This window comes from Enhydra lutris, unplaced genomic scaffold (genome assembly GCF_002288905.1).
Source record: "Enhydra lutris kenyoni isolate GAN:26980312 unplaced genomic scaffold, ASM228890v2 scaffoldscaffold67, whole genome shotgun sequence".
Taxonomy (NCBI): domain Eukaryota; kingdom Metazoa; phylum Chordata; class Mammalia; order Carnivora; family Mustelidae; genus Enhydra; species Enhydra lutris.
Window position 1 is genome coordinate 8,100,889 of NW_019154151.1, and position 14,524 is coordinate 8,115,412.

Genomic DNA, 14,524 nt, shown 5'->3' on the forward strand with positions numbered 1-14,524 from the left:
AAAAATCCAGACTTAACAAAGGACATTGGTCAGGAGTTGTTTATTCACATTATGTGGGGCTCTTTCTTTTACGAACAAATCCACCACAGGGTTTTGGTAAGTACGGAATGCCATCACTGCGGTTAAAACAGGGTCTGATTTACAAAACACTCACTTGCAGCAAGGCTTTTCAGGAACGCAATGACCGTTCAAAGGTATATCCACAGGTCCTCTTGTGTCACCCAATCAGGTTTTCAGTTCTGGAACAGAAATCACTTTGAAGCTGCACCAGAGGAACTGCTATCAAGCAAAATGGAGTCTGGTTTGGCCCCAAATGTTATGTGCCTAGTTGAGCCATCTGTCCGCTCTGTAACTCCATTTTCATGATTATTGAGTGTAAATACTGGTTCCTTCTCACATCTTTTCCAGGGATGCTGTGGAGCTGTGTGGTCCCAGCCAATATTTTTTAAGCAAAATGCTGAATGATATAACAAATGAGATGTCTGCATGGGAGCCCTAGTTCCTGACACTGGCAGAGCTGTCCTCCAGGAAGCTGCAGTACTTTCCACACCATTCCCTGGGGTGACACAGGGAGGCGCTCGCAGACTGGGTACAACCACTGGAAGCAGAGTTACCCTCAGCACGCAGCCCACACAAAAACCACTCGTAACTACACAACAGCCAAAAAGGAAATGTAACTTGAAGAGCATTTCCCTCTACAAACAACTGATCCTCTGGGACTTTCACTTCAAGCCGCTCAATTGTTCGAAGTAAATGAGGCTCACATTAAAGGCCAGCCAGTCACACATCAAGAAATTAAGCCTCCTCTCAGTAGGAGAAAATGGCCGCTCCTGAGCCAGCCTCCTGCCTCTCACACACAGGCCTCTTGTACAAATGGCTTCATTTACCCACATCTGAGACACTCGATCCAGCCAAGCTTGGTCTCCCCTAAGCCCTGAAAGCTGAGATACACAAGCAGAGGGGTCAATATCTGAAACTCCAAGCAGCTGCCTCAGATCCTCTGCAGTGCCATAATTCAAAGACTCCAGCTTTGCCACGAGGTGGATTCATCCTTTTCTTAGCCCTCTAATTCCTAACAAGCAATTCCCCACAACCCTAGCTTCAGCCTCTGGGCACAAAATACCAAAACCACAACCAAGATTAGGGCAAGCATAGGGAAGGTGAGGTCTGCAGCTCCTCCCACCTTGTAAGTCTGATGGACAATCAAAGAAAAACCAGGTAGGGCCACCGGGACCCCAAAACAAGTGGTCTTCTAATAAGAAGAATTCCAAAGCCTCAGAGCCCTCTATGGAAAATGTCCTGCCTCCAATCCCCCAGGGAGAGAAATCTCGGGATCATTAGCAAGCACTCTGGCTGAGCTCAACTTTAGCGAAGGTGTATGGGGAGAGAGGTGATCTCTAAGGTAACCAGTTAATTGCCAATAAGGAATGATAATAATAAATTAACAAATACTAATGTAAACTAACTCAGTTCTGCGGCAGTTGCATGGAGACGACAGAGGAACGGTTTATTCTGGAACACATCTTGCAACCCGATCCCCACTGGGAAACACACTGCCTCCCCTAGATGTGAATGGCCCAATAAGATACAATGTAGGCAATGGGTGGCCCTAGAATGTCTCCTAGTAGAAGTGAAGCCTTTGATTTTTAGAGAAAAGTGGAGTGTGTGCACCTGAAAAGATGCGGGTTGCACTGTTCCCATTGCTTCCTTCTGCTGCCTGAGGGTTACTTTTGACTCTTAGGGATAAGACTTAGGTAGTTCCAAAATGCTGTCATAACAAGAAAAGTAAAAGAAAAATAAAATTAAAAACGCTCACTTAACTGTTTGTTGGTTTGTTTTCATTGGAGGCAGTGTCATTTCCTTGCTATTCAAACCAGCCTCATAATACATATCAATTTCCTAGTGATTTCTGAAACTGACATCTGATAGGTTTGGGGCTGCTTTTCTATTTCCTTAACCCACCATTTCACTCAAATCCCTGCAAATCCCTAGCTTTAAAACTCTGTTTTAGGGACCAAAGCATGTTGAACTGTTTCTTTCTTCCTATTTTTCTTCAAAGCCTAACTGATGTTTCAGTTTCATTATTTGCACTAAGATAACATGCATAGGGACTTCCTGTAAGATAACTGGAAGCATTCAGTTTGGTTTGCCACATACATTCCTAGTCTGCAAACTCTTCTGCCACTCAGTTCCATAGCAGAGCACACAGAGCCTTAGAATGTCTCATACTGAAGATGCCACAGTTTGCTAGCAAAAGGTAGAAAAATAGAACTCAAGATTGAGTTTGAAACCAAAATCTAAATCCTAAATCTAAAATCTAAATCTAAATCTAAAATTCGGGAAGTTTTGACCACTATGATTCCCTCAGAGTATCAGCTCAGAATCATTCAACATTAGAAAACTAAAATTTTAAAATGCCTCACCAAAGAGACTGGGTGTCTAAGCCATTTGACCTCTCGCGAAAGCTGGAAGAGGTCCCACCACGTCTCCAATAGCAGTAGAAGAAATGAATTTCATCTTCCTCCAACAATGTTCACAGCTTGGATGACAAAAAGGGTAAAACAGAGATGCTGATGTACAAATAACACTTTCCAGCATCCAGGGGGCCCAGTAGGCATGCCTCAATTTCATAAGATTGGAAGAAAAAGTATTTGCCATAATAAGGAGACTCTAAAAATGTTGGAATATTTTTAGAAAAATCTTAGCAAACTGGAAAACCTATTATTATTCTCTCTTCTCCATTCCGCTTCCTTTTCAATCTCTTTTTCCCTCTTTTCACTGTCCTCCCACCACACATACATTCATTCATGCATATACTAAATCTATGGACTAAATATACCAGGATGCCAAGAAATGCAATTCTCACCCTTCAATTTAAAATATTTTAAATAATCTTTTTTTTTAAAGATGTTATTTATTTATTTGACAGAGAGAGATCACAAGTAGATGGAGAGGCAGGCAGAGAGAGAGAGGGAAGCAGGCTTCCTGCCGAGCAGAGAGCCCAATGTGGGACTCGATCCCAGGACCCCGAGATCACGACCTGAGCTGAAGGCAGCGGCTTAACCCACTGAGCCACCCAGGCGCCCCTCAATTTAAAATATTTAAGGGATACCTGACTTCACTAATTCTACAGAAGTCTTCTGTAAACAGCAAAGACATCCTCCACTTTTCCTCTCCAAATCTGTGTACAAAACCACAAAATCCACATAGCCAATTTCCGGACCAACATCAGAAGACCTGCAAATAATGATATGTTATTCTAGGTATGACAGCCTCTGTGATACTAAGGCTGAGTTCCAATTCCCTAGACTCCTTTCCCTTTACCTTACCTACTTAACTGCATTGAACATCACATTCCCTTTGGTTTCTAGGGCCAACAATATTCAGATGTGGCTAGGTTTGCACACTGATGCAGAAGAGACCTACACTTTTGCAAGCAGCACCAAACCTTAGGAGTTAAACAGTTAAGGCTACATATAAATGATAGCAGCGTTGCCAAGAAAGAAGCAGAAGGGGAGCACTACGAAGTCTACAAAGTAACATGTGGTTAGAAACTCTCACTAGCCATCAGGGAGATTCAAATTAAAACCACATTAAGATACCACCTTACACCACTTAGAATGGCCAAAATTAGCGAAACAGGAAACAACATGTGTTGGAGGGCATGTGGAGAAAGGGGAACCCTCTTACACTGTTGGTGGGAATGCAAGTTGGTGCAGCCACTTTGGAGAACAGTGTGGAGATTCCTTAAGAAATTAAAAATAGAGCTTCCCTATGACCCTGCAATTGCACTACTGGGGATTTACCTCAAAGATACAGATGTAGTGAAAAGAAGGGCCATCTGTACCCCAATGTTTATAGCAGCAATGGCCATGATCACCAAACTGTGGAAAGAAACAAGATGCCCTTCAATGGATGAATGGATAAGGAAGATGTGGTCCATAGACACTATGGAGTATTATGCCTCCATCAGAAAGGATGAATACCCAACTTTTGTAGCAACATGGACAGGACTGGAAGAGATTATGCTGAGTGAAATAAGTCAAGCAGAGAGAGTCAATTATCATATGGTTTCACTGATTTGTGGAGCATAACAAATAGCATGGAGGACAAGGGGAGTTAGAGAGGAGAAGGGAGTTGAGGGAAATTAGAAGGGGAGGTGAACCATGAGAGACTATGGAATCTGAAAAACAATCTGAGGGTTTTGAAGGGGTGGGGGGTGGGAGGTTGGGGGAACCAGGTGGTGGGTATTGGAGAGGGCACGGATTGCATGGAGCACTGGGTGTGGTGCAAAAACAATGAATACTATTACGCTGAATGGAAATAAAAAATTAAAAAAAAAAGAAACTCTCTTATATTACTTACAGGGAAATCATTGGGTGATCTTAGCTCCCCAACCAGACTGAACTCTCTGTGGGCTGCTGCTGCATCTCATATTTATTTGGGATCCCCATGGTACCTGCCACACAGCTGAGCACATTGGATTCTCTAATAATGCTTACTGATATCTAATGCCATGGTGATAAGGTATGATGGAGTGCTCCAAGGGAAGAAGTTCCCCACTCCTTTATGGAGCCACTGTAAAGCCCTGTAACTGACTCTGCAGATAAGGAAGGGAGTGGGTTTGTCACAAGGTAGCCCAGCAGAGAAACCTAATGTGCAGTGCTTTGGTCTCAATCTGGAGAGTAATAATGTAACATATGCTCAGAAAAGAAAAGTTATCCTGAATTGAATTGACCTGTTTACTTGTCTGCCTCCTTGTAAACTCCCTAGGGTCAAGGATCAAGTGTTTTATTTTTGGATCCTGGGCAAGTAGTGCAGTATCTAGCACATTCTAAATGTGCGACAAATGCTATTGGGGTTAATGAACAGATAAAAGAATGGTTTGATGAAATAATGCAAAGAAAAATGTAAGTAACATAAGATTTAATACAGGAGTCTCCATAGAATCTCATTTTTATCACATCATAGCACTTACCACTCTGTTATAACTTCTTAATAAATGATGGTTTCTTGGATGGATTAATTAATTAATAGGAAAATATAAAGAGGAGGTAGGAAATATATCAGGATATTACTATCCTAGGAATGGAGAATATCCTATTGAATGCAACAGCAGCATAAATCATTCCTGCAAATCACCTATTTGTTTGCTTGTCTCCCCTGTTAGAATGTACATTCCTTGAGATGACAGAAGATCTTTTTTATTTCTGTAACACCAAAGCCTAGAGCAGAAAAAAAGTAGACCTTCAATGAATATTAGCTGAAGGTATGAATCAACCATTCTTGCTCTTCTATAGATTTCACTGTACCTAAGTATTCTACCTAGTCCTCATTCAGGGACTTCCGATATGGAAAGAAAAGGAGAAGTGTCATTTTCCCCATGCATAACTTTGTGACAGATGCAGGTTAAAATGACCTCCTCTTTCTGAATGGGTTTCTCAGTTGAACTCTACAGGACTGCATATTAGAAATACACACTTGGTCTCACTGTGTCTAGGACATATTGCCTTGGCCCTTGACTAGCCCTAGACACTACATATCTCTGTGATTTTGTTAAATAAGGAGAGCATGTGGCTTTGTGAATTGGGGAGAAGATCAGAATTCAGACTTTCAATGGCTTTTCTAAGTAATTGAAGCAATATTTTATATCATTCTGCCTATAGGAGAATCAAAAAGAACACCAAGATCTTTGGTAAACCATGAAGACACACACACTCATATGTCTCTTGCCCACTGTAAGTATCTCATAAGCACTGGGGCTCACATTTCTCTAGTGCCTTGAATTGATCACAGAAATAATCACCACATCCTCAGATGATGATTATTTTGTCTACCTCCAAAAACAAGAGCAGTCAGCACCTGAACCCACAACGTTGCCATCTTCTACCTCCATTATTTAATATCCAATATGAATACTCCAAGCACACCACTTTGTAGGTGTTACCTATACAAAACCAACTTAAATTCCTCTTTAGTTACAGTGTCTATGGGGTCACACTCAGGTGTGCAGGCCATTATAAATGATTCTCCAATTATTGTCTAGTGAGGAGATCTATGATTCAGGGAACACGTATGTGTCACACCCTTTACATTACACAATGCCATACTATTTCTTGGACCGACCTTGCATGGCAGATGTGCCCATTTTGTAGATGAGGAAACAGAGACTCAGAAGGACTCCATACCAAGAGATGTCCCCCAGATTCAAAATCATGGTCTACTTGATTCCACCACATAGCACTACCTCTTCTTTTCCGTGGCTAAACTCTTATTAGTCCACAAGTAGTCCTCCAAAAAGTCTATGATCTAGTTCCTAGTAGTATATACTGATGTCCATAATTGTAACAGTGCCTCTGTGGCATGATATTGGATTTTCAATAAATCCTTATATATAGATTAATAGATTGAAAATACTGGTGCTTTTGTTGCTGGCTGAAGATCATCAGTTTCTCATTAAAAGCACTGTTGTTTGGTCCAATTACTTCTGGTGAGAATGATTTTTCAGGAAACTAGGGAAAGCAATTGATTCAATTGCCCTCTGAAATTGATACAAATACTATGAGACCATTTTATATGCATCATAGCCTAGGTAGGTCAGGCTGAATTATTTCCAAGGCAGGAAGGTGGCACTGAAACAGCACTTGCCAGAAAGTTATAGAGCCCTGTGATCTAGTCTCTCCTCTCTTTCTTTCTCTGCCTCTGCACTTCCCTCTTCCTCTCCCTCCCTACCCCACTCCTCTCTCTGTGTGTCTCTCCATGTCCTGCTCTGTGAGTCTGAACAACTCCCTTACCATCTCTGGACTCTGTTTCATCTACTGAAGGGTAATCTATCAAGATAACTATTGCAAGGCCCAAAGGAGACAATGATTGGGCACGTGCTTCAAAACCTGTGGAAGTGCCTTTCAAATCTACAGTATTCCTTTCATTAGTGGCCTGGAAGAGGGCATATGCCTCCCAGTGCATCAAATTTCCAACGAAAGAGGAACTTAAGCAATTCATGGAACATGAAACCAACTTAAGAACTGTTACTTATAGCGTTCCACCCACCCACCCACCATCATCCATGTTATCACCCTACTACCCTGAAATTGTTCAAGAGCCAGCAAACATCAGACCACACAGTGTTAAAAAAAAAAAAAGCTTCCATTTGAAAACCTTCATACCTGGTAAAGGGAAACAGAGCCAACTCAGATCATAGTTAATTTCTGAAATGTTTGTTATTAGTGACAGTTTCCACCTCCTTGTTTGTCAAACATCACCAAACCAAAAGAACTACCAAGAAATGGCAACCTGGTTTTTAAAATTTTTTTGTTTGTATCCCTTTAACCAGCCCACCCATATTCTTGGGAAAGCACATATATGGCCAAAGAAAAAGCAAAAGGGGGCTTCAGGAAGCTAAATCACTCTTGCACTGGAGAATTGGCCCCTGAGCATTGTAGGGTTCACCCATCTTTAACACTGCTTGTCGATCCACTCTTTCTCAGCCACTTTAACTGGAACACTGGTACCGCTGGCTGGCAAGCATACCGCATTGCAACAGGTGGAGCAAATTCATATTATGCCAGAACACCATACAGAGACTTCCAAGGTACAGACCCCTTGAGCTCCCACCCTTAACATCCACCCCTACAAAGACCCAATATTTTGGGCTATCCTTTGCCCCAAGAGACCCTGCTGGCAAACACTGACTACAGAAATGGGCTTAGGCAAAGAAGTCCTCCCCACCCCTGCAGGCGAATTCTGCAGCCTAGAGCCTAAGTGGGTCTGGGGGAGCAACATGGGAAAGAGAGCCAGCCGGGAGGACCTCTTAGAACCCCTTAGCTGCACTCACCTCAGGCAGAGGCACACCGTTGATGATCAAGTCTGGCTGCTGGGGGCCCTGGCTGTTGAAAGAGTGATGGTAGATGTGGTTGGCACTGGTATTGCGGGTATTCTGGTTTTCCACATTCAGGAAAGTGCTCTCTGAGCGGCGGCAGCCCAGGGGCAGTGTCTGCTGGTGGTAGTCGAAATAGTTGAGGGAGGAAGTCAGGGAGGAGCAACTGACAACGTTCATCTTGTCTGTCTCCTCCACATCCCGGGGTACCAGACGAATGTCATTCTTACTGATTTTTTTCTTCTTGCTTGATTTCTTTTGATGCCCATAGGAGTACTCGGCGATTCTACGTGACACACACACACACACAAAAAAAAAAAAAAAAAAAGAAAGAAAAAAAGAAAAAAAAAGGCAACATGTATTGCTAATGCTCTCCCAAACCATGCATTGGTTAATAAATATTAAGCACCCCAGAGGGTTGCACCCCTTATCTGCTCCAGCTTCTTATTCTGGTGCATTACATCATCAGGTTTCTCCTGTGCTTTGTACATGTGAAAACAAGCTAAGGGCCATACAGTTTTCATATAAAACATACAAACCTCCCATTCCTCCACCCCCCCAAAATGTTTCTATACTCTGGATGTGCAATTTCTCATTGCCAGTGGCTACTTAGCAAGAGAGGGAAAGTTGAGCCTATGGGAGAGAAAGCATGAAAATGGTCAAGTCTGGAGCTCCCCTGGAACCCAAAGGAACCTCTGGGTGAAATAAGAAGCAAGTATTAATTTAAAAGAAGGGGAGACAGAAGGAATTAAAAAATAATCTCCTTTCCAGTTCCTCCAGGCATTTGCCTATGTAGCGAACACTCTCAGTCAGATACCTCTTTGACCTGATCAGTTTTGCAGTGAGGTAGATCAAACCCCACCCTTTGATATACCCTCAGCTTCTCTCCTCCACACCCTCCTTCCCCCTGCCCTACCCCTGCTCCCTTCTACTCCCCACCCTACCCCCTCCTCTCCTGGAGAAAGTGGAGAGCCAAACCCATTTGGATGAGGGGAAGTGCTTTTTACCTCTTTCCCCTTAGGCTCACTTTCTCCTCTGCCTTTTTGTCTTGCTCCTTGCTAATGGGAGAAACCGAGATGCAATGCGGACACTTGCTGTTTTGTCCTTTTATAAAACAGCCAAGGAGACAAGTGATGGTTAAACAATTACTGCAAAGGAATTTAAAGGTTAGTGCATTCAGCATCCTTCTCCTTTCAGGTGCACCTACAAGCAGCTGTGCTGCAACTGGAACATAAAGAGCTCAATTTAATTAACACTGACACAGACCCAGCAACGTGCACCGAAGACACCAAGCATTAAGAGACTTGTCAAAAGAAATACATTGAATTGTAGCTAGATCCTAAAAGTCATTTATTCCTTTGCACATAATGATTCACCTTATTGTTTGAAATTCAATTTCTGGTCAATAATCAGCAAAACAATAGGGTTAATAAATAATACAGGTTGATCTTTACAAGGGAAAGACTGTGACTGTCTTCCTGCTCAACAAAGCTAATTGTCTGAATACAAAAAGGGAGCCGAATTCAGCAGCAATTGCAGATCACCTCACAAGTCTCATAAATGAATGCACTTGAGGAAGAGGCTCAGGAGGGGCTGAGAAAAGAAAACCTCTTGTCTAATACATGGAAAGACAGGCTTTCTAAAAGGTCTAAGCGTACAGGAAGATTGCATATTTCCCGAGGCAAATTCTTACTCTATCCCAGGGATGTTCCTAGGGCTGCGCAGTTACATTCCCCTCGCCCTTTCGCTGTGTTCAGGCATACTTGCAGCTGATGCTACTGGAGTTTAAGAGCAGATAAAATCCCAAAGACACCAGGACTAGGGTTTATTTTCTTCTCTAATCTGTTTATAGAATCAATGGGAAGTTTTAATGATTTTGTTTACCCATGATGGATACGTTTGGCAATGCCCCGTCCAATTACTTGGCTGAGGCATTCACTGAGCAGCCCTTTCTGTATTGACCAATTATTTAATTAAACTGTACTTCATTAATCCCAAACCATCATGGGGAACAGAGCTCTTTACAAAATACACATGTGAGTGAAGTTGGAGAGCACTGAGATTTTCTTTTTCCTTTTTTTTTTTTTAATTTCAAATGCTCTCTTCCCTGTTTAATGATCTCCCTGGCAAGCTCTCAGAAAGAGCTCTCATTTCTAGTCATATATCACCAAGAAGTGGCAAAGCCTTCACTATCTTTATTTCAAGATGATTTCTTTTTCATCAAGAAAAGGGTCTTATACATTTACTTTACACTACGGAAATGGCTTAAAAAGAGTCCACTCTATCATTATCTCCATATAAATAAAATTTTACAGACCCCTCATTTTTTCTCCTATAAAAATCGCCACTGGCAGTCACAGGTTTCAAAGGTAAGAGCAATATTAATTCCCATTTCTCCCGTCTGAAATGACTCAGAGCTGAAGGAAAGAAAAGTCACGGCCATTTCACTAGTAACAGGATTAAAGCATTTATGAGGCATTGCAGCTGCTCTTTTATGGCACCTGATTGATATTCATGTGTGGTTAGCATTTGTCTACTAACTTGTGTAACGCAGAGAATAGTAAAAGGGAAACAATAATTGCATGGCTGTTACATATTCAGGGGGCTCTGATTCACAGAAGTGTGCATTTCAGATGGTGTCAAATACAAACTGGACCTACAGGAACATATTTTGACTGATTAACATGCAAGCACAGATGGCACAAAAGACACGCTGGATGTGTAGGTGTGTTGAAAGCACACACCACACACACCTTGGTTGGAAACAGCAGCATCATTCAATTTCAGCAAATTAAAGAAACAACGTCTTTTTTTTTTTTTTTTCAACTGTTTCGATGAGACACTGCTGGAAAAAATTACATGTATTTATCCTAACTTGGACTCCAGAAATACTTATTCTTATTTGTTCTGGCCAATTGTAAGGAAGGGCTTCAACAAGACCCTTTAATGTGTTTATCAGGATTTTTTTTTTTTTAAATAATACTTGTCGGGGCGCCTGGGTGGCTCAGTGGGTTAAGCCGCTGCCTTCGGCTCAGGTCATGATCTCAGGGTCCTGGGATCGAGCCCCGCATCGGGCTCTCTGCTCAGCAGGGAGCCTGCTTCCTCCTCTCTCTCTACCTGCCTCTCTGCCTACTTGTGATCTCGCTCTGTCAAATAAATAAATAAAATCTTTAAAAAATAAATAAATAAATAAATAAATACTACTTGTCATTTCCAGTTTTTGCGTTTCTATTCTCATCCCGCCACTCCTCCCCACATACACATGCACCCTGCATATACTCCAGGAGAAACTGTAACACAATAGCCCATAGTGACATCCACTGGTAGGGACCAGATCTTAATGCCACAGCTGAATCCCACATTACAGAAAAACACCATCAGCTCCAGAAGATTGCTATTTTTACTGTAACAGCTGGGAGGCAAAGTCCTATCCCTCATTGAGATGTTTGGTCTCTACCTCATCAATCAACCAGATATGTGAGAATATGAATGACCGGTAGAATTTCACCTTACATAACCAGATGTTTGGGTAATGGATGAAAACAAGCCAAGAACGCACTTTAAAAAAAAAATACTAATCACCTGCTTTCCCACACATTCCTGTTTTCTCTTCCCTCAACTCTGTTTCCTACCTTAGACACCCACTCACAGGCTCTCTTCAGTTTACTTACAAGACTGGGCGAGTACCAGCACTCCCTCTCCTTTCAGTATCTGTCGCCAAAGCACTGTGTCCCTGAAATCAAGTTGTGGGACTTGGGTGTTGGTGGTTCTGCTGAAAATTGACACACACACTCTCTCTCTCTCTCTCTCTCTCATTTTTTTTTCCTGCCATAACTTCATGGAGACAGCTGCACAAATTTTAAAATGATAATTGCTTTCCTGCTCATCATCATTGTGTGACAGAATCCACCACTCAAACAGTGAATGATTGTCTTCCAGCAAATTGTCAGATCAAAAGAATTGATCAACTTGGACTGCCACAAACTTTTCCCCCTTCAAAAACAAGCGCAGTGTGTACACAGCATGCATTTAAATAGGAAACAAAAGCAATGGGATTTTCACACAGAGACACAGATACAACTTATTCACCCAAAACAAAGGAAAGATAAAAAGTTGGCTCTACCTGCAGTTGTAGGTCCGGATCTCTTTGTTGTCTCGCTTGCACTTGATTGCCACAAAGATCATAGTGACAAAGAGGATGCCGGCAATGGAGCCCAGGGCGATAATGAAAATCAGGGACAAGTTCACCGAGCCCATTGACTCTTGGGCGTCAAGAGCAGGGGACAGGTAGATTAGGACTAGTGCAGAGGCAGAGAGAGACGTCTTGCCGTGGTCGTGGGCCACCACAATAAGCTCATAAGAAGCCTTTGAGCTCTCGCCAAAGGTGCGAGTGGTTCTGACTTCGCCATTGACCTGATCTATTTCAAAGAAGCCCCGGTCACCCTCCGTCATGTCGTAGGTGACCCGGCCATTATCACCCTCGTCGTAGTCGTCCGCTTTGACCACGGTCACCAGATAGCCTATGCCAGAGTTGCGGGGGATGTAGACTTCCGCAGTGCCATTGATCAAGGGTGGGGCCGTAATGACCGGGGTATTATCATTGACGTCGAGGATGATGACCCGAACTGTGGCGTTGCTCTGCAGCGAAGGCAGGCCGCCATCCTTGGCCAGGACCTTGAATTCGAATGCCTTGGTCTGCTCGTGGTTGAAGGATCGAAGCGCGTAGATGTCGCCCGAGTTGGGGTTGATGGAGACATAGGTGAAGACAGGCATGTCCCGCACCTGCGACGGCACAATCTGGTAGGAGACACTGCCATTGAGACCCAGGTCGGGGTCTCGGGCGGACACGGAAAGCAGGTAGGCGCCAGGTGTGTTGTTCTCCTGCACAATGACCTGGTAGTAAGGCTTGGAAAAGTGCGGGTGGTTGTCGTTCTCGTCCGTTATGCGAACTGTAAAGGATTTGGCACTCTGCAGCATGGGCACACCGCCGTCGCGCGCCTGGATCGTAAGGTTGTACTGGTCATGCTGCTCGCGGTCCAACCGTCCGTCCACTAGGATAGTGGAGAAGCTCTCATACTCCTGCAGCCGAAAGGGCACGTTGCCCAGCAAACGGCATTGCACGCGCCCATTAAGGCCGGAGTCCCGATCAGACACCCGCACCAGTGCAATCACGTAGCCCGGGGGGGCGCTCTCGCTTACCTCCACCAGCTCACTGTTAACTGACAGCAAGTTGATGACCGGCGGGTTGTCATTGGTATCGAGAACGCTGACGGTCACCTTGCAGTGTGCTGGGATGGAGTTGGGCCCCAGGTCCTTGGCCTGCACGTCCAGTTCGTACACGTGCCCCTCTTCATAGTCTAGGGCACCGGTGACTGTGACCAGGCCACTGTGTGGGTCAATCTGGAAGAGCTCACGTGTGCGGTCGTTGACATAGCCATAGAAGGAGTAGACCACCTGGCCATTGGTGCCTTCGTCTGGGTCGCTGGCATTGAGGCGGATGACAGGTGTATTGGGAGGTGAGTTTTCCGGCACACTCACTGCATAGGTGGACTCGCCAAACACTGGGTTGTTGTCATTGGAATCGGTCACTTTGATGCTGAGGCCAACAGTGCCCAGATGCGGTGGGTCGCCGCCGTCGAGTGCGGTGATGCGAAAGCTGTAATGCGACTGTGTCTCCCGATCCAGACTTTTCTCCACCACAAGTTCCGCAAACCGTGAGCCATCGCCGCGCGTCTTGATCTCCAGGCCAAACAGCTCATTAGGCGTGAGCTCGTATGTCTGCACGCCGAAGCTGCCTGAGTCCGGGTCATAGGCGCTGTCCAGCGGGATGCGCGTGCCGGGACTAGCTGCCTCGGAGATCTCCAGCTCGATCTGTGCCGCTGGGAAGCTGGGCGCATTGTCGTTCAGGTCCTTGATCTCCACCTTAATCACGCATATCTCCATTGAGCTGGACATGACCTCCAGCGAGATTATGCACTTGGGGCTCTGGCGGCACAGCAGGTCGCGGTCGATCTTCTGCTTGGTGACAAGCAGGCCCGAACTGGGATTAATGTCTACCAGGTGCGGAGCTGAGTTGGACACCACACGGAAGGCAGAGGCCTGCCGTGGATCCAGAGCAAAGCCCGCCTCGCGCGCATCCTTGGCCACGTTGGCGATCACCGTCCCGGCGCGCTGCTCCTCTTCTACCGAGTATTTGAGGTTAATGAGGGCAGCTGCCTGCGTCCACAGTACCGCCAACAGCAGCAGCACCGGCAGCAGGAGCGACTCCATGGCTGCGCGGGGCTCTGCCTGGCCTCGCCTCTCCACACCCCTCCGAGGCCGACGCCGCCGGCGCTCCAGCTTCCCGCTGACTCGGGCCGCCTGTTGCGCGCGCCCCGGGGCCCCGGAGGCCGCGGGAGGAGTCCCGCCCAGGGCGGCCCGGCGGCGCGGGGAAGGCGCCCGCGCCGGCTCCAATGCTGAGGTTGCAGCAGACTCGGAGGAGGTTGGCGGGGGGCCCGGGGGTTCCGGGGGGCCAAGGAAGCGCCACGCGGCCCCGAGCCCCCTCCCTCCAGCCCGGCTACTCAGTTTTCCCCCTTCAAAGTTAGCCAGGCGCGACCGGCCGCAGCGGCGCAGGGCTGCGGGTTGGACGCCGTCTGAGCTGCTTGGTCG

General features: G+C 45.3%; 1 protein-coding gene across 3 annotated transcripts in view; it reads right to left on the reverse strand.

The window, feature by feature from the left end:
* The window catches only part of LOC111159219 (protocadherin 19), a 115,120-nt gene extending 100,974 nt beyond the window's left edge, over positions 1–14,146 (reverse strand). For 2 of the 3 annotated variants that reach the window (XM_022521663.1, XM_022521664.1), the window contains exons 1-2: positions 12,000–14,146; positions 7,835–8,162 (exon numbers count right to left, since the gene is read on the reverse strand). In XM_022521663.1, coding sequence (XP_022377371.1) covers positions 7,835–8,162; positions 12,000–14,146 — 2,475 coding nt within the window. Of the gene's footprint in view, positions 1–7,834; positions 8,163–8,883; positions 9,025–11,999 lie in introns of all 3 variants that reach the window. The other variant, XM_022521662.1, reaches the window with a different exon arrangement.
* Positions 14,147–14,524: the final 378 nt, after the last annotated feature.